The sequence below is a fragment of the Rhinolophus hipposideros genome (genome assembly GCF_964194185.1).
Source record: "Rhinolophus hipposideros genome assembly, chromosome: 19".
Classification (NCBI taxonomy): Eukaryota; Metazoa; Chordata; class Mammalia; order Chiroptera; family Rhinolophidae; genus Rhinolophus; species Rhinolophus hipposideros.
In genome coordinates, this window is record NC_138065.1 from 9,468,764 (window position 1) to 9,487,910 (window position 19,147).

Consider the following 19,147-nt stretch of genomic DNA (forward strand, 5'->3'; position numbering starts at 1 on the left):
CCCTAATGATTCCGAGACCACGCCCCACCCAACTTTCTGGCACACCCAACCCACTTCCAGTGGCTTTTCCATATAAATGGCCTGCCTTGGCTCATGCTGAAGTCTTTCCTAAAATCTCTCAAAGATTCACAAACACCAAACAAGCAGCATCTGGCTTTGGCATATCCCGTACCTCTGGCTGAGCAGCCCAAAGCCTGGCACTAGAGATAGCAATAGCCGGCCTTGGTACACAGCTTGGCTTCTCAAGTCACCTCCAAGCACAGTGTGGGAGGCAGCCATCTCTGGATCGCTTTGTGGCTCATGCCAGGTAGCCTCAGGCAGGGCACAGACTGCGGCTGAACTGAACCTGCAGTGGGGCCCCTCCCAGGAGGCCCAGTGGCCAGCTTTGGACTGGGCAGGAGCATCACCTGGCCATCTCTGGGGATGACACACCCGAAGGGCAGACTGGGAATGCACCAGAGCCCCACTAAAGTGAACCCTGCTCTGTAGGGTCAGCCCCTGCACAACAGTTTCTCCACTGTAGTCCCAGCTAGTCCTAACTACCAGTCAGCCTGAAGGTCAATCCCTCCTATTGAGGTGCAAACAATCAAGGTTCAACTACAGCAGGAGGGCACACACAACCACACAAGGGACAAACCCAGAGCACCTGGCTCTAGTGACCAGGGAGACTGCACCACTGGGTCCCACAGGACACCTACTACATTAGGCCACTCTACTAAGACCAGAGGCATTAACAGTCCTACATAGAAACAAACACAGGGAGGCAGCCAAGATGGGGAGACAAAGAATCATGTCCCAAATAAAAGAACAGAACAAAGCTCCAGAAAAAGAAGTAAACAAAATGGAGACAAGCAGCCTACCAGATGCAGAGTTCAAAAAAATGGTTATAAGGATGCTCAATGGTCTCAGGGAAAACTTCAACAGATAGAAAACATAAAAATGGAGATTGAAAACCCAAAAAAGAACCAGTCAGAAGTAAAGAATACAATAACTGAAATGAAGACTACATTACAGGGAATCAACAGTAGGTTAATGAAGCAGAGGATCAAATCAGCGATTTAGAAGATAAGGTAGCACAAAACACCCAATCAGAACAGCAAAAAGAATCCAAAAAAATGAGGAGAGTTTAAAGGGCCTCTGGGACATCAAGTATACCAACATTCGCATCATAGGGGTTCCAGAAGTGAGCAAGGAATTAAAAACCTATTTGAAAAAATGACTGAAAACTTCCCTAACCTGAAGAAGGAGATAGCTATACAAAAACAGGAAGCACAGAGAATCTAAAATGGCAATAACTACATCTCTATCAACAATTACTTTAAATGTAAATGGATTAAAAGCTCCAATCAAAAGATAGGGTGGCTGAATGGGTAAGAAAACAAGACCTTTATATACGCTGCCTATAAGAGACTCACTTCAGATCAAAAGACACACACAGATTGAAAGTAAAGGGATGGGTAAAAGATATTTCATGAAAATGGAATGAAAAAAAAAAGCTGGAATAGCAGTACTTATACCAGACAAAATAGATTTTAAAACAAAGGCTATAACAAGTAACAAAGAAGAATCCAGTAATCCCACTTCTGGGTAATTATCTGAAGAGACCCAAAACGCTACTTCGAGGGGACATGTGCATCTATATGTTCATTGCAGCACTGTTTACAATGGCCAAGATGTGGCCAAGACTGGGTGTTTGTCAATGGAAGAAAAAGAGGAGGTGGTACATATATACAACGGAATATTGCTCGGCCATGGAAGGGAATGGGTTCTCACTATCCGCAGTGCATGGGTGGACCTGGAGGGTATTGTGCTGAGTGAAACATGTCAGACAGAGAAAGACAGATGCGATGTGATTTTGCTTATATGTGGAACCTAAAGAACAAAACAAACATACAAAACATAAACAAACTCATAGATACAGGGAACATTTTGATGGTTGCCCGATGGGAGGGGGGTTGGGAATGGCTGAAAAAGGGGAAGGGATTAAGAAGTACAGATTGGTTGTTATAAAGTAGTCATGGGGATGTAGGGTATAGCATGAGGAATACAGTCAATAATGTTGTAATAAGTATGCATGGTGTCAGAGGGGTACTAGATTTATTGGGGTGGTAGATGGGAGGGGGTTGGGGGACAAGGTGAAAAATATGAAGGCATTAAGAAGTACAAATTGGTAGTAACAAAACAGTCATGGGATGTAAAGTAAAGCATAGGGAATATAATCAATGATATGGTAATAACTATGTATAGTACCAAGTGGGTACTAGACTAGGCAGGGGGATCACTTCTTAAATTATATAAATGTCTAACCACTATGCTATATACCTGAAGTTAATATAAAATAATATTGAATGTCAACTGTAATTGAAAAATTTAAAAAGGTGGGGGGAAGTGAAGGGAAATGAGAGGTCCAAATTTCCAGGCAGAAAACAAGTATGTCACGGGGATATAATGTACAGAATAGGGAATATAGTCAGTAATATTGTAATAGCATGGTACGATGTCAGATGGTTGCTGGACGTATGGTGATCACTTCCTCAGGTATATAAAGGTTGAATAACTATGGTACACCCCTGAAACTAATACAATATTGTATGTTAGCTGTATTTTAATTAAAATCTTTAAAAAATATTCTCTTGACCATAAAATGATTGCAACCAGTAGTTTTTGTTACAGTGGCAATTCTAGTTTCCCATTCAATCTATCCGAATTGTCTTGGTTTTCATAGCAACTTGACAGGTTGCCTTTAAGAGGGTATGAAAATCATGCAAGAGTGAAAATGATTCCTAAAAGGTAAAACAGTTTAGATGGAAATAATCACATGAAAACAAGAAACAAGATACAACTTGGGATTTCGGTTTATTCTCCAAGTTTTACAGTATAAAAAAAATGTAATGTGTAAAATGTTTTACAGTTCATTTGGAGGGGGGACCCAAGAGGGAACACAATGATTTAGATGCCAGGTACACGCTATCTCTCAGAGACACTCTTGTCACTGATGTTACAAAGAGACAAGGTTTCACACCATAACCTTATCATGTATATAAGCCTACTCGTGCCGATGGTTACTGCTACAGTCATTCTTCATTTACTTGTTTGCAAGGTCCCAGTAGAGCCCACCACCCAGTTTGTGCAGGAAATCCCTCAGACTTGGTCATACACGTAGGGTGATACCCAGGAAAAGCTGGTTAGCAAAACTGGCCCTCCTGGTTACAAAGTGCCATATTGACTAACAAGTGAGAACACAAAAGACCCCAGGCCACATCTTTGCACAAATGGTTATGGCTCCATCAGATAGAGACAGATGGTTTCGTCACTGAACTTTCTACGTTGATGTTGGATTCTAAATTCAGAAATGTACAGTTCTTTCAACACAAAAGCGACTGTCAAATAAACATCTCTGAAGAAGACCTGGCCCAGGCCTCTCTGGCCCTCTCACCAGCATCCTGGTAGAGGAAGTGGTCATCCCCAAGGGACGTTACATTCACCTCCAGGGAGCCAGTACCTACCCCCTGCTCTCATGCTGGCTGGACGCTCTACGTAATACTTGTAAACAACTGCTTGGAAATCCCATTTGGTTAATTATGTCATAATTTAGGGGTCCCAGAGGAGTTTGCTATTTATTGAATCTATTATAAAAATAAGGAATTATCACCAAAGTTCGGATTTTCTTGTACTCTCTTTAAAAAAATCAGAGTGATGGTCAACATTAAGTGAATACTCCGTGATTTCTCTAGCTCAGGAGTGCTATTATTTCTATAACCTGGCCCGTGGAAAGGCAGTGACATGCAACTGTCAGACTTCCACACAACATGAGTTGAACTAGACGCAGATCAGATTCCCGGGTCTTCTCACAAATTCCCTGAGCAACATTCTCTGGTCCTCAGAGATGTAACTTCCCTAGGCTTTGGGCGTTGGGGGTGGGGGTGGGGGGTTAGAAGCTCTTAAATGATGAGCTCCTTCAGAATGAAATTTCATGTCACTCGGGAAAGCTCAGATAAATATAAGCCCAAACAAATCCAGACAACTGTACATTCAAATATGTTTATCCAAATATTCAGTGCCAAAAGAAATACCAAAGACATTCAAGGAAAAAGCCTGGGGGGTTGTCACATTTGTCCCCAAGGCTTAAGATAAGAGAGTTTTTATTCCACTAAGACGAGGACAGAACACTGATGTTTTCAAGCTGAGAGAGACATATACGTTATAGATTCTTAGCGCCATACTGGAAGTAAGATTTCACTTTGCTTCTTCAGGTGTTAGGAATCTGTTATCGTGTTGGGGGAGCTTGAAAACAACCCCTTCAAGAAGTTTATTTCACAGGTGAAACAAATGGGGTTATCTAAGTAGAAATGAGACAAAGGCCTGGTATGAGGGACTCACAGAGTCCTAAAATCTAATTGTATTCAGTAGTTTTTGATTTATCTACCCTTTGAAACTTGTCCTAATTCCTACCAAGTAGCTGTGCTGAGTGGTATGAGTGCCATCTTTCCTTTCCTATCTTCCAGTGAAGGCCAACAGCAGGCGAGAAAAAGGTAGTTTATGCACAACTAAACCAAACCTTGAAGACTCTGGAATAGAGAACAGTGTTTTCAGAGTCCTATTTTGTGTCTGTTCTTAAAACTCTTGAGGGAAATTGTGAGGGACACCAGTGGACGCAAAGAGCTTGCTGAGAACACGTCGGGGAGGGAGCCCAAGGACTCCAGCTCCAAACCGCCCAAGCTGGGTCTGCAGGAAGTCCCTCCCACCCCAAACAGGGACACATGGTGACCTAGCATGAGAAGAAGCTTCCTCAGCTGAGGAGGAGGCCAGGTCAGCCCCTACACACCTCTCTGTGAGCAAGGCCCAAGGTGCCTACCTGCCCAAGCCAGCAGGGAGGGGCAAAAGCAAAGGATGGCTGTCGGAGCAACAACACCTGGGTCTTACAGCAGGTGAGACACTGGCAGGGCTGCTTTTCCTGGGGGGCAGGAGGCGTTTCAGGTACTTTTCTTTGAAAATCCTAAGAAATCTGCCAACCTGGTGGAGAAGCTTCCAATGGGACCACACCTGTGGGACAAACCCCAAGTGAAAGAGCAGCAGCAATTCCACCTCCAACGAAACCCCATCTCAGGTTCTGATCCAAGGTTGTGACCTCAGGTCCCTCCTCTACGTCCCAAAATGCCAAATCACTTAGATCAGACCTCAGGGGACTGAGGTATGGAGCGACTGGAACAAAACATTAGATGTGAAATTCCATTTACTAGCCACGAGACTTTGGGCAAAAAGTCTCTGAGCAACCTTTTCCTCACCTGCCAATTGAGAGAACCCTACCTTAAAGGCATGTAAGGATAACAAGGCTGTCTAGAACAGTACTGAACATACAATGCCTAATAAATATGTGTTAGGACCCTTCTCTTCCTTCTTTGACCAGAATATGTCTTGTCTACAACGTGATCTGAAATCTACATTTTCTGACCATCCACTTGGTGAAAGCTCAATTCAGTGATTTCCATGCAGGGTTTAACTAGCTCAATTCACTACTGCACTGAATATCATCCAAGAACTGTGCTATGGGCGTAAGAACAATTCATATTTTATTTATAATGGAATACGACCACAAGGCTACAGAGCAGTACATTCACAGTAGTGATCAATTTTTTTTTGTAACAAGATTCACAAAGCACACAGCCTACCCAGAAACGCTCAACATCACTTTACAATCACAGGGTCTCTGCTGCAGGGCTATTTAAATATTGTGTTCATATTTCTGTGCTACTTTCAATAATCCACCTTCTTTTTTTAAATCAAGCTCAACTTTTAAGTTATATCGAGAAACATACAGTAAGGCTTCCAGGGTAGTGAAGTGGGAGCAGTAAGTAGCATAGAACTTGCCAGTTCTTTCTCTGTTTCTTGCTATTTGCAGATCAAAGGGTCCTGAGACAACAGTCCAATAGGCCTGCCTGCAGGACAGCAGGTGCTCCAGAAGACTTTTACTCCTGGGGAGAAGCCAGTGTCGCTGAGGGGAAGGAATAAAAGAGGGGAGGAAAAAGTCACTGGCTTTAGAGTCACCTCCCAAAAGATGGGTGCGATTAGGATACCTCTCCAACATACGGTGTACATAGAAACACATAGACCCTCACACACTCATCCATATAAACACACATGCTATCTATGGAGATACGCACTCATCTGCTACAGGGAACACAGATGTTCAGATGTCTAACACATAACCATGCCATCCATCTGGTAATACACACTTGAGAAAAATGCTCACATATATGGAAACACATAACCACAAGCAAATATAGGCACCCGTTTGGGGGAGCCTTACACAGCAGGGCTGGGACAGAAGAGAGCAAACAAAGGACTCAATTTTGTTGGTTTCACAGAGTGGCTGGAACACTCCTTCTCCCAGGGGCAGGGGTGAGAAGGAGGAAGGGAATCAATTTCTGTCAGCCCAATAAGCTTGTGGCTTGCCACAGAGCTACAGCTTTATCTAAATACACGCACTCAGAAGTGAAGAGGAGATACAAGAATGAGACACTCAACTACCACCGACTATGGTGAAAAGTGGGGAGCACCTCATTCCTTTCCCACACACACAATCTCCCCACAATCTCCCCACGGAAAAGGAGGTCCAAGCTCCGGCAATGAGCTGTAACACGGCAAAGACACACGCACGCACACACACACACACACACACCACCTACCTTTTACCATTTGCTGTATAAAATTTGTCCTGTCCATAGATTTAGAAAGGAAGGACAGAGAGGGAGAAAAGGAGATGATGATAGTTGGGCAAAAATCTGATCAAGTATTTTCTCTAGGGTTTACTTTGTGATCTTTAGCAAAAGTATTACATTTTTCGACTTAACTGAAAATGTAAAGGATGGATAGACTACAAAACCTTAAAATCTCTTCTAGCTCTAAGAACGCAGACTTCAAGATTCAGTTCATGGATGATTAAAAATGGTCATTCCTTTCAAAAGGACATACTTAAGGACAAAAGTTATCTACTGGTTAAAACACCGCCAGGGAAGACAGCAATCTCAGTCATGTATTCCTCATTTAGTTCTTCTACGCTCTAACATTTACCATTCACATTTTAATAACTTAGGTTGAAAGTTATAGAAAATCTATAAACGTTTAAGGCAAATGAAATCCTGTCTCCTCTAATGTGACCATATCTATACTATATTCTCCTAGCCCCAGGGCACAGTTATCCCCTTTTTAAGAGAATAGCCTATTGGTTCCAAGAACTGATATTAAAATGCACTGTGTTCAATTGTGGGATGCAGCATTCTGAAACCTTAAACATTTTCATACCATTTACATCATTCCCACTGCACCAGTAACTCAAGCTAGGAAGAGTCTGAACATGCAAAGCCTTTATAAAGATCCTGCATTTTATTTTGGTATTCTTTCAAAAAGGACTCAATACAAAGTCAGTGTAAAAAATACTGGTACTCAATTTAAAACAGAAACAATAATTTCAGAAAGTCTGACATTATCCTATGCCAAGACTGGGCAAGGGAGAAAGGGGTAGAGAGAAAATATAATCCTGAATTTAAACCTTTCTTCACCCTGCTTGGGGTGCACTAAAGCAACCAATCCACCTTAACCCCTTCTGGACTGAGAACTTACGACAGGGCTGCAAACACAGGATTTTAGAATGCTGACAAAGAGTGTCATTGTGAACCATATGTAGAGACTTTTATGGCACTTCTACTGCTGTGTTCCTGACGCAGTAGCCTGTGACACATTTAGTCTGGGACATGATAAACTTTACGCAGCTAAAGTCTCATAGACATTTACCATCCCTTGCCCTATCTCCCAAAATATATTTCCTGAGAAAGACATTATCCTAAGGAATGTGCAGTTTGAAGGGACCTACAGGCAAAAACTATAATGAGAGGAACAAAAGCACCATGGTTACATGGTATGTGTTTGTCATCAACGGAACCATGTAGTTAAATAGTACATTTTGGCTCCATGCCACACTGACTGGTTTCCCCTTCCTTCTTTCCTAACACATCTTCTTTTTGACCTGAAGGCTGTTGATTCCAGAACACTGTTTACTTTTTCAGGTACAGATGTATTGCAAATATCCAAAGCCAATTCTGGTTTAAAAAATGATATACTTGCACTACCCCACTTGTGGAATGCATAAAACAGTAAGGTGTACAAGGAACACAAAGAGTATTTTGACAGTGTCATCCTTTACTAAAGCAAGGGAATGGCATCCTAATTACCTGGTTAAAGCAAGAGTGATGACTATACAGGTTTGTTCTAGATACAGGAAGGCAAACAGAGGCATGGGGACCCGCCCCAAGGTATTGGGATGTGGCTCACAACCCAGGCCGGGGGAAAGCCCACAGGAACCAGCTGCATTTAAGAAACAGATCGTGGATGAATTGTTCTGAACCCTAAGACTGGCTCCCTCCTCTCCTTTCCCCAAACTCTGCAGTTTGTTCGTTTTTTCTCCTCATTTACCAGACTCTACGAGTAATTTCAATACCAGGGGCCAAATGCACCCTTCCCTGGTAGTAAGTGGCAGAGGTGACAAGTTGCACAGTGACAGTGGTCAGAAATCAGGGAATGGACAGCACCAGCTGTCACTGCAGTGGGCACTGTTTGGTCTCCCGCTGTAGGCAGTTTGCTGTGAAGCTTTGGGAGAAATTAGAGGCTCCAAGCTGCACCTGCCAGTCCCAGAGCCACAGTGTCAGTCTTCCCCCTGGTCGGTGGAGGTAGGAGAGCAGAGTAGGGAGGATAGGCGGGAGGGGAGAGCTCCCGCTGCAGCCTAAAAGGGACATTCCAGCTGGCTTGCCCTCCCTGTGATCTTCCTGGTGGGCACACCATGCTTCCTTAAGCAAACAATCCGTGGGACCACCTGAGGCTATGCAGAGCCCAAGGGCACACGCGCAGAACCAGGTCACAGGCAGTTCTAGAGAAGGCTGGGCTTTCTGGGCCAGGCCGGCTAGCCAGGGAGTATGTGTGTATGTGAGTATGTGTGCATGGGCACCCACTGGGGAAGGGGAGATGGGTGCAGCCAGTTGCCAATCACAGGGTTAGTAAAAGGCTACCTGCACCGGCCATTAGGGAAGCAAGGTCAGAAAACAGGGCAGGCGGGTTTTCTCTTTGGGAAAAAAACCATAATCAAATCATTAGGAGCCGTCAACTGATAGTGCACATCTTTTGTTGTGATCTTTCTCTGCAGAACCTAAGGCAACAATGAACAAAGATGAGGCCGGCAATTCCTGAACGGCACGTGGGTGATGTGGAACTGGACATCTACATACACAAACACGTACGTGGACATGTCGTGTCTGGTTTCCCGAACCAGAATAAAGATGTGTCCCCTAGGAGTCTACGAGTGGGTCGACCAGAAGCAACAGGAGAGTGGGGTGTTGGACGAAAGGCAGGGTCCACTTGTTGTAAGGCAAGGCTCCCAAGAACCACCAGCTCCGCTTTGGTTACAGCTGTCACAGGAATACCAGGGAACAGATTCTTGAGAAGTCCCGTCCACAACACTCAGAGGTCCTCAGTCACTTTTTTCCGGGGTGGACATCCCCTGCTTCCTTCCAAATAAAGTGCAGATGGTCAAAGGACACGGGTCTGTCATCTGCCAGCCTCAGTCAGCGATGAAGAACAATTTAAAACAAAGATGCCCCTCTGGTATACATATATCTCTCTCTCTATAGTCTTCTTTTTTTGTTGTTGTTAATAAAGCCACAAATATAGAACTTTTAAACCGACGTCTCAGACTGTAAGCGGAGGACAAATTTGTGAGATTTGGGGTCTATGAATTCTTCCGAGAGCACGATGAATGGAATTTTCTTCACATTGACGACGAGGCTGAAGTCCAAGCATTTAAGGACGAAAACAATTCCATCCCGTAATCCGTTTGTTACAGCCTCATCACTAACGAGTCTCCACTGCGTAGACAGCCAGCGCTCCTTGTCATACTGCAGGGTGGGGCCCGCGCTGAGGTAACGTTCTAGGAAGGCCTGAAAGGAGAGGAGAAAGGCTGTTAGGGGACCGACACCCAGCTCCGAGGACAGTGCTCCCACCCCTTCCTACAGCTATGAAAACCACTGTCCCTTTACACCAAGACAGAGCCCAGCTCATCACGCCAAATTCCCATCAGACCCTCACAGCTGGGTTACAGCTGGGGTGGAAGACTCCTTGGACTCCCTCATTCTCCTTTGCCAACTTCCAACCAGAGGGTCAAGATGGCGGTAAGCACAGAGGTGGCTGGTACCAATTTTGGCCCCGAAGCCATCACTGAGGCATCAGCCCACTCCCAGGGCACGGCCCCTGCTTGTACCTGTTTGCAGGTGTGCCTCCTCCTACACTGAAAGCTCAGGCCAAAGGCTGGACACAGAGAAGCGCCTTGGAAATATGAGCGGAAGAAATAAAGGGATGGACTTGCATGCACAAAAATGCACGCTCAGCCACTTACTGGTTTGTGACTTTGGACAAGTCTTTTAACCTCTCTGTAAGTGGAGAAAAACAGTACCTAACTCACAGGGCTGTTGTGAAGATGAAACGGTTAACGCTAACCATCTAACGGCACCAGGGAAATCCAAGCAATGAGAGCAATGGTTATTTTAGGTTGGATCAAGTGTGCACGTGACATGTCCAAGGGATGGCCAAACCCTACGTTCACTTCCCTTCGCAGGAGTTCTCAGATCCAGTAGTGCGTAGCTCCTTGGAGTTCTCTGACACACACACACACACACACACACACACACACACACACACACACACACATCCCCCACCCCCCATGCTGTTTCTCCTGCAGATGTGGTCCCTCAGCAAATTCCTCTTGGCCCTTTAAGTCTTCTTGGACCACACCCTGAACCTGTCAAATTAACGAGCCCTCCTCTAAGTGCCTATAATCATTGGCAGGACTCCTGTGTGACACTTCACTTTCTGAACAATGACAGTTGACTTGCTTATCTGCACCCCACACTAGATTTTATTCTCTTGGAGGGCAGGAATTGTTGTTAAAGTTGAATTTCCAAGTGGTCTGGCACATTCAAGAAGCTCAATATTGTATTATGTCAATAAATATATTGATTTAGCTGACAGAAAGAATGAGCCAGTGATACAGACAGAAATCACTTTGGTTCTAGCTAGATACAGGTCAAGGACAGTTTCTAAGTGGTACCACTTCCACCCACCCCTCACTGCAGCTCCCAGGTACAGTATCTCTGATCTGTAAGTATACATTTTAAGGCAGAAAGTTGAGTTGCGCCTCTAGGACAAAACACGCTTCTGATATAAAAATGTATTCTAGAGTTGTACACTTGAAACCTATGTAGTTTTGTTGACCATGGTCACCCCAGTAAATTTTAATTCAAAAGAAAAGAAAAAACATAGCTCCTATTAATCATAAGGAAAACAAATAACTCAACGAGAGAAACACAATAAGATAATTTTATGGAATAGAAAACTAACATAGGAAAGATGTTCTATCATTAATAATTAAAGAAATATTAATAATACAAAACGTATTTTCCAACTCTTCGGGCAACGATTAAAAAGAATGGTAACACCTAACGCTGTGACGTGTGTGGGGAAATAAAAAGTCTCAGACCCCAGAGGCAAATGTGTAAAACAGTCACACTCCCTAGTAGGACAATCTGGCAGATCTATACATTTGGTCCAGCTGTTCCTTGACTACAAATTTATCCTTCAGAAATACTTGCACAAATGCACAAAAACATGTAAAAGAGATAGTCACATCAACACTGTTTAGGCCAGGGATTGGCACACTTTTCTCTAAATGTAAATATTTTCAGTTTTGCAAGCCATACTCTGTCACAACTACTCAGCTCCACCCCTGGAGAAAGAAAGCAGTCCGAGAAGATATGTAAATAAAAGGGTGTGGCTGCGTTCCAACAATACTGATTAACAAAAACAGCCAATCCCTGGTTTAGACAAATGTAAGATCTTAATCCAAATGTGTATCAATAGGCAATCAGTTAAACAAATCACAAATTTGTATTCAGTGGAATGAGATGCAACTATTAACGAGTATGTTACATTTGTATACTAGAGATCTGAAGCCCTGACATAGAAAAATAGCCAAAGGAGAGCTTAAAGTGAGTAAAGCATGCTTCCAAACTATATGTAGGCATGACATCCCATTTTTCCCCCCATTTCTGCTTTAAACATACACACACACACACACACACACACACACACACTCCTGAAAGAACACACACCCCACTCCCTATTAGTAAGAACTGTTTGGGCTAGGGGAGTGAAGCTTCACTTTGTACAGAATACTTCTATTTAATGTTTGGATTTTTACACAAATAATATTATTATTTTTTAATTTTATTAAACTTATTGGGGTGACATTGGTTAATAAAATTATATAGGTTTCAAGTGTGCAATTCTATAATACATCATCTGGATATTGCATTGTATAATCACCACCCATAGTCAAATCCCCTTTCATCACTATATATTGGACCCCCTTTATCCTTTTCTACCTCTCCCCCGACCCGTCTGCCCTCTGGTAACCACCATATTGTTGTCTGTGTCTATGAGTTTCTGCTTGCTTGTTTGCCTTGTTCGTTTGTTGCTTTCAGTTTTATACCCCACATAAGGGTGAAATCATATGGTTCTCGACTTTTTCCATCTGATTTAGTTTGTTTAGCACGATATTCTCAAGATCCATCCATGTTGTCGCAAATGGCAATATTTCAGATCTTTTCTCATGGCTGAGTAATATTCCACTGTATATATGTGCCACATTTTTATCTAATCATCTATCCAAGGGCACTTTGGTTGTTTCCAAAAATGACACACATATATAAAACCCACACACATATATATTGGCAAATAATTTTCGATAAAGGAGACAAAAACACAATGGAGAAAAGAAAGCCTCTTCAATAAATGGTGCTGGGGAAAACTGGAAAGTCACATGCAAAAGAATGAAACATGATAAACGTGAACTGGCATCTTAAGATGCTTAACCATAGAGCTGGGAGGACTATGGGTGGAGCGGGGCCCCTTGTTAACTCTCTAGTCTTCATTTCCTGTTGAACTCTGTGGTAACTTCCGGGAACGGATGTGACTAAAAGGGGGAAGCCATGTTGGGCTCTGGACCTTTTTCTATGTGGGTGGCCAGAGGGGAGAATGGCCGGTGAGTGTGCTCGCACTCCTTGGGGGCTCTGTTTCTTTTTTTCTTTTCCTGAAAAAAAAACAATTTTCTTTTGGTGGATTACCTGGAGAATTATTTGGCCAGTCGACAAACTGGACTGCTAGTTGTCTCTGTCCACAAAAATGAACTCAAAATGGGTCAAAGGCCTCACTATAAGACCCGAGACAATAAAATACGTAGAAGAAAACTAAACTTACGGACCTCGATCTCGGAGAGGATTTCATGAATTTGACCTCAAAGGCCAGGGAAGTAAAAGCAACAATAAACGAACGGGACTGTATGAAACTTAAAAGCGTCTGCACAGCAGAAGACACCATCGACACAACGAAGAGGCAACCGACCGAATGGGAGAAGGTTTTTGCCCACGACACCTCCGCTGAGGGGCTAATATCCGAAATATACAAAGAACTCATATGACTCAACAACAAAACACAATCCAATTAAAAAAATGGGAGGAGGACCTAAACAGACGCACACAAACGGCCAAAAGACACGTGAGAAAAAATGCTCAGCTTCCCTAGCTGTCAGGGAAATGCAAACCTAAACCACCACGAGATACCATCTTACACCCAGTCAGAATGGCTGTTAGTCTCAACAAGACAAGCAATATAATCACAAGCGTTGGAGAGGCTGTGGGGAAAAAGGACCCTCATCCACTGCCGGTGGGAAGGCAGACGGGTGCAGCCGCTACGGAAGGCCGTGTGGAGGTTCCTCAAGAAATGACGAATGGAATTACCATACGACCCAGCGATCCCTCTCCTGGGTATCTACCCGAACCATTGGAAAACATTTATTCGTGAAGATATATGTACCCCTATGTACACTGCAGCGCTATTCACCCAGAATATTATTTTTAACGCAGACAAGTACACAGTATCGAAATGAAAAAGAAAACAACTGGGAAACTTCACAAAGTCTTGAGAACAAGGAAAAGAACTGCTTCTGGTGGTGGTACAAGCTATCCCTTTGCCCGTGCAGACATACTGTTCTTATTTGCAACCAGTCTCCACACAGTTTCGCATTCTGCTTTTTTGTAACTTAATAGTCGAACAAAGATTCTTCCATGTTTCAATAAGTGATCTACCATAATTTATAAGCCACTGTTCCATCTTTAAGTTATTTCCAATTTTGAGTTATGACAGATTATTCTGCAAAAATCACCTGCACGTATAAATCTGACTACGCTGAATATTATTTCTAGGCAAGTCAAGGAATGTGAAAAACCTTACGGTTTCTTACTGAATATTTCTGTATTGCTTTCCTCAGGGTTGACACTGGTTAGTGACAATGTAACCAGCAGTTGTACATGTATAGGACAATGTATGTACACAGGTCCATACTAATAATAACAGTAACATAACTAATAATGTTACATGTGTACTATATGCCAAACTCACTTACTCTCTACCACATGATTTCTATGTCATGTTGTCATATGTAATATTATTCTCACATAACAACCCTATGAGGTTGACATTATTATTATCCCCATTTTATAAAAGAGGAAAGAAGTGTAGAGTAACGTACACAAAGCCACAAACCAATTAAACAGTGGAGCCAGAATTTGAACCCACTTCTGTTTGAAGAAAGGTCACATGCAAAACCCTTACTCTATTTTGCCTCCCTGATCACACCCCTTTATGAGATACAAGGCTGTTTCTTGTAATAGGCCTAGAAGTGTACTCGTCATACACCAAAAGACCACTCAGTAAAATAAATTCCACAACATCCAAAAACAAAGACATGGCATCATATGTACCACTAACAATAATAGCCATTTATTCAGTCCTTACCCCATGACAGGCACTGCTTTCAGCACTTCACGTGAATGAACTCAGTTCTCACGACACCCCAATGAGGCATCAGTATCATCCCCAATTTACAGATTAGGAAACTGAAGCACAGAGCCATTAACGCTATTGGCCCGAGGTCTCCCCGGCTAGCTAGCGGAGGACCCAGGTTAGAAAGTGCCAAGGTGGCTCCAGAACACCTGAGTCCCCCTGACTACTATCTGTACAGTCCCGAAGCTAAATGCTTTCCTCTGCTTGACTCTAGAGGCCTTCAAACGGCATATCTAAAAAAACAACTGCACCAAAACACTCCAGAAGTGTGAATCGCTCATTCTTACTAGTTCGTGCTTTAGAGAAGCCTCTGACTTTGTCACCCCACAACGGGACTCCCACGCGCGGTGGCAAGGCGCACCTTAGGGGTCATGCTGTGGGTGATGCAGAAGGCCAGGTGCTGCAGGATGCTCTCCATGCTGTGGTAATGCTGCTGCCGCGTGGCTCGCAGGTACTTCTGCAGAGCCCGTGCCATGGAGGGAAAGATGGCCTGGGCCGCCTCCCTGGGGTCCATCACCTCCCCTGGCGCCTTCTGCTGTTCCTCGGCCTGGAGGCGCTGGATGTGGATGAAAGCCTCCTCCACTGCAACCACCAGCCTGGGGACAATGAGACATGGTCACCAGGATGGGATGTGTGAATAGAGTCATCTTGGATTTGGAAGGACTACGGCCTGCCGGCTGTGTCCAAGCCTGCCCCCAGCTCCCGCAGAGCTCACATCCTTAGCTGTCACTGCAGACAGTTGGGAGGAGAGGGAGGGAGAGAGAAAGGAAGGCAAAAACAAAACAAAACAAAACATCCCCAAAAGCAATACACATGGAACTGGGGCCACAGGGGTGAGGAGGAAGGAGGCCTGCCTGGGGCCGGGAGATGACTTCTGTTCTCAGTCCCGCCCCTAACGTGCTTGGGAGACTGGCTTCAATCCTTTTCACCTCTACAGTGAAGGGTTAGATGAAAAGCGTTCTAAGGTCTCTCAGACTCTGGTTACAAAAGGCTCCGCACGCACTGAGAGGAGGCTGGGGGTGCAGAAGCAGCCTTACCAAGCACCACAGCTGTATGCCCATCGATGCAGCTGCCATGCCAGCAGCCCCTGGGAAAAAGGAAGCAGCTCAGCGCGTATGGTGGAAAGCACCTCCATGCATTTCCGTTACCAGGATCAGACCTGGAAAACCAGCAAGGGCCAGGGGCGCTGTAGGATGGGCCCTCTCACAGTGCAGGCTGCAGGCCGGCAGCTCAGTGTCAGCTGGGAATTTGTAAGAAACGCACATTCTTGGGCCCGACTCCAGACCTCCTGAATTGTAAGTGACCTTTGAGGGTGGAACCCAGAGGCTTGTGTGTTAACAAGCCCTCCTGGCGATGACTATGCGTGCGAACGTTTGAGAAGCACTGGAGCAAGATTCACTCCAAAGGCCCAGGAAGGTCATGTGGATAAACGGAAGTTTCATTCTAGAGGTTCAAAAACAGAAAGTCTGCGACCAGGGGGTGTTAGTGTGTGTGTGCTGGGGGGGCAGCATACCTCGCTCTCCGCTTCTTCACCCGCCGCTCATGGTCTGCCTCTTCGTAATACAACTCGTTGTGGCTTGAGTCCCTGCGCCGGGCAGCTGCGGCAATCATGGCCCGGGACTGACCGGTGGCGTTGTTGGTGGGCCCTTTGGGGAAAGGACGGAGGAGGAAGAATAGTTTTAATGCCATGGGGCTTCGAAAGGGGGCTGAACACTAGCACCATAGTCTGTCAGGACTGACCCCCCCCACCTACCCCCTACGAAGCACACAACCCCCCAAAGTGGCTTCCCAGGAGGGTGAATGGGTCCCCTGCTCCGCGAGACTACGGACATGTCCCTAAAGCCCAATCTGATAAGTGGAAATGGAAAAAGAGTTCAGAAGGGGAGGAAGAATGCTCGACAATTAAAATGGTGGCCAAAAGTAACACACCGAGTGTGACGAGTGTGACGATGGGACTTACCATCCGTTACAGAAAGTTTCGGGTTGCCCATAAGGGCAGTTGGAACGTCACGTTTCAGCAACAAGACCATGAGAGAGAATGAGAGGGATGGGAGAACAAGGACGGAGAAAAGGAAAGTCAAGGGGGACACAGTGACGTGACTGCACACAGGAAAATGAGGCATGCTGTAATGTCACGGCAGCCACAACTTGTACAGAAAACCAACACTTGAGGACTTGCCCACGGCCCATTTGTTAACACAGACTTGGAACTCCTGGTCTCGTTTCCCTGACCATTGGCCACCTGGACTTTTCAAGAGGACGAGGCCCATCTCATGCTTTCTTATAAATCACCTACGTGGTGAATGACTTGCTTTGGCTAATGGGAATTTTCACTGTTTTCAGACCCCAGGCAAACTTAACCAATCTTTCAGGATTCCCCAGAGTACATATCTCATTCACCAAAAAACAAAACCGAACAAAAATGGGGAGGGTTTTGCCACCCAACATTGACACCATCTATAAATCACTTAATTTGCTAACAACGTGATCCTCTCTTCTAGGGTTCGCAAAACTCTTGCCCTGATCAAGGTGCCCAGCAAGAAATGACACCGTATCCTGTTTCTTGCACTGAAGCGTCTGATAGCCTGAAACAGCTCTGACGTCCCCAGCCTGGCCTCTGGCCTCCTGCCACCCACTCAACTCCAGCGCCTAGCCAGGATTGAGAAATGCCTGGAAGTATCTCACCAGATGCCTGAACCACTGAGAATTTTAGTCTTAATGGTTTTGGGTAGCTGCGTCTTTGGGTCATTTATCCAAATTTTGAAAAGCAGCCCTTTCCTAATAGTTTTCATTAAGATGTTCCCAGCAGGAGGCAGGAAACACACATCACTATTGTTTTCAATCATAAAACCCCAGAATGAATGAACCTCCCACAGATGTAGACTGTAAATCAACATTCCTCTGCAAATATGTTTGCCAGGGAGAAAAACAAAAGAGAGAGAGACAGAAAAAAGAAACTGTTCTGAAATGAGAATGTCCCATAAAGACAAACACCGAGAGGAGGCAGAACCAAATGGACGGTGACATTTAAGCTAAATCGTTGCCCAAACTGCTCCCTACACCCAGCACAGACATCATTTCAAGGCACGTACCATCTACGTTGTAGACTTTCAGCCCTGCCATGTGCTTGGCTGCTCGGAATTTGGAGGCTGTTAGGAGACTGGGGTTATAGATGGTGAAATCTTTATAGTAATTTTCCAGAACCACCAAGGCTGCTCGCTGGATACTGAGAAAAGAGGGCAAAATTAATGCAAAGCTTTTTCACTGAATAGTTAGGTCCTAAGTGAAAAACAAAACTCCTTTTGGAGTCAGGTAACATAACCAAGGAACACGTCCCATAGGCCGCTGGGTTTCACCACACCTTCTGTCTCCAGGATGAGAATTTAAAGATGAAACTACGACCCGTCGTCAAGCGGCTTCTGTGCTCTCTCCCAGGCACATTAACCATATGCCATCTAGCCAATTGTTGAGAAAAGAACATGTCATAACTTAGAATTGTTTAGGGTACACATAACTTTCCTATTTTTCTGAGTTTACGAAAGAGGGAAATGAGGACCCCAAAATGGTCAAGAGACTTACAGACGGTTGCCAAGCTAACAAGGGAAATAAAGTATGGATCCAGGCTTCTCCAGGTCCTGATGCAACATTACCCCCCATACACCTCACGGCCCCTGGTATGAGGAACGCTGGGTTTTTCATTTTCTATAGCTCAGAGTTACACCACACAGGGCAGAGCGCACGTGAAAGAAGCCGCTACAGATATGAGCGGCTGACTCCTCCTCCTCGTTCCATCCCTTCCAGCCCAGGCCAGCTCGATGCCCCAGGGCCCTGCAGCAAATTCTACCCCATCACCTGCTTGGCCCCTCGGAGAGCAGCCCAGGAGCAGAGAAGGGGGAAGAAGGTCTGGGAGGGACGGTGCCCACACTCAGCAAAAGAACTCACTCTTGGTCTTTGGCGGCAGGACGGCTTTTTACATAGCTCATCTCATTTGTCCCCCCACAATCATTCAGGATAAGAAAACGGAGGTTCAAAATCTATGACCTGCACAGCCACCTACATGTACCGAACGGCAGGGCTGGGGCTCCAATCTGCACTGACAAACCTCTAACTCGTGTTCCTTCCCTGTGACGTGTGGCCTCCGTGGGAC

The 19,147-nt window shown here is 44.8% G+C and overlaps 1 protein-coding gene across 1 annotated transcript in view; it reads right to left on the reverse strand.

Moving 5' to 3' along the window:
- Positions 1-2,839: 2,839 nt before the first annotated feature.
- VANGL1 (VANGL planar cell polarity protein 1) overlaps positions 2,840-19,147 on the reverse strand; it is a 54,703-nt gene continuing 38,395 nt past the window's right edge. Inside the window, exons 5-8 of the mRNA XM_081026748.1 lie at positions 18,093-18,226; positions 16,514-16,646; positions 15,362-15,596; positions 2,840-9,983 (exon numbers count right to left, since the gene is read on the reverse strand). Of these exons, the coding sequence (XP_080882874.1) occupies positions 9,723-9,983; positions 15,362-15,596; positions 16,514-16,646; positions 18,093-18,226 (763 nt within the window). The 3' untranslated portion in view covers positions 2,840-9,722. The remainder of the gene's footprint in view (positions 9,984-15,361; positions 15,597-16,513; positions 16,647-18,092; positions 18,227-19,147) is intronic.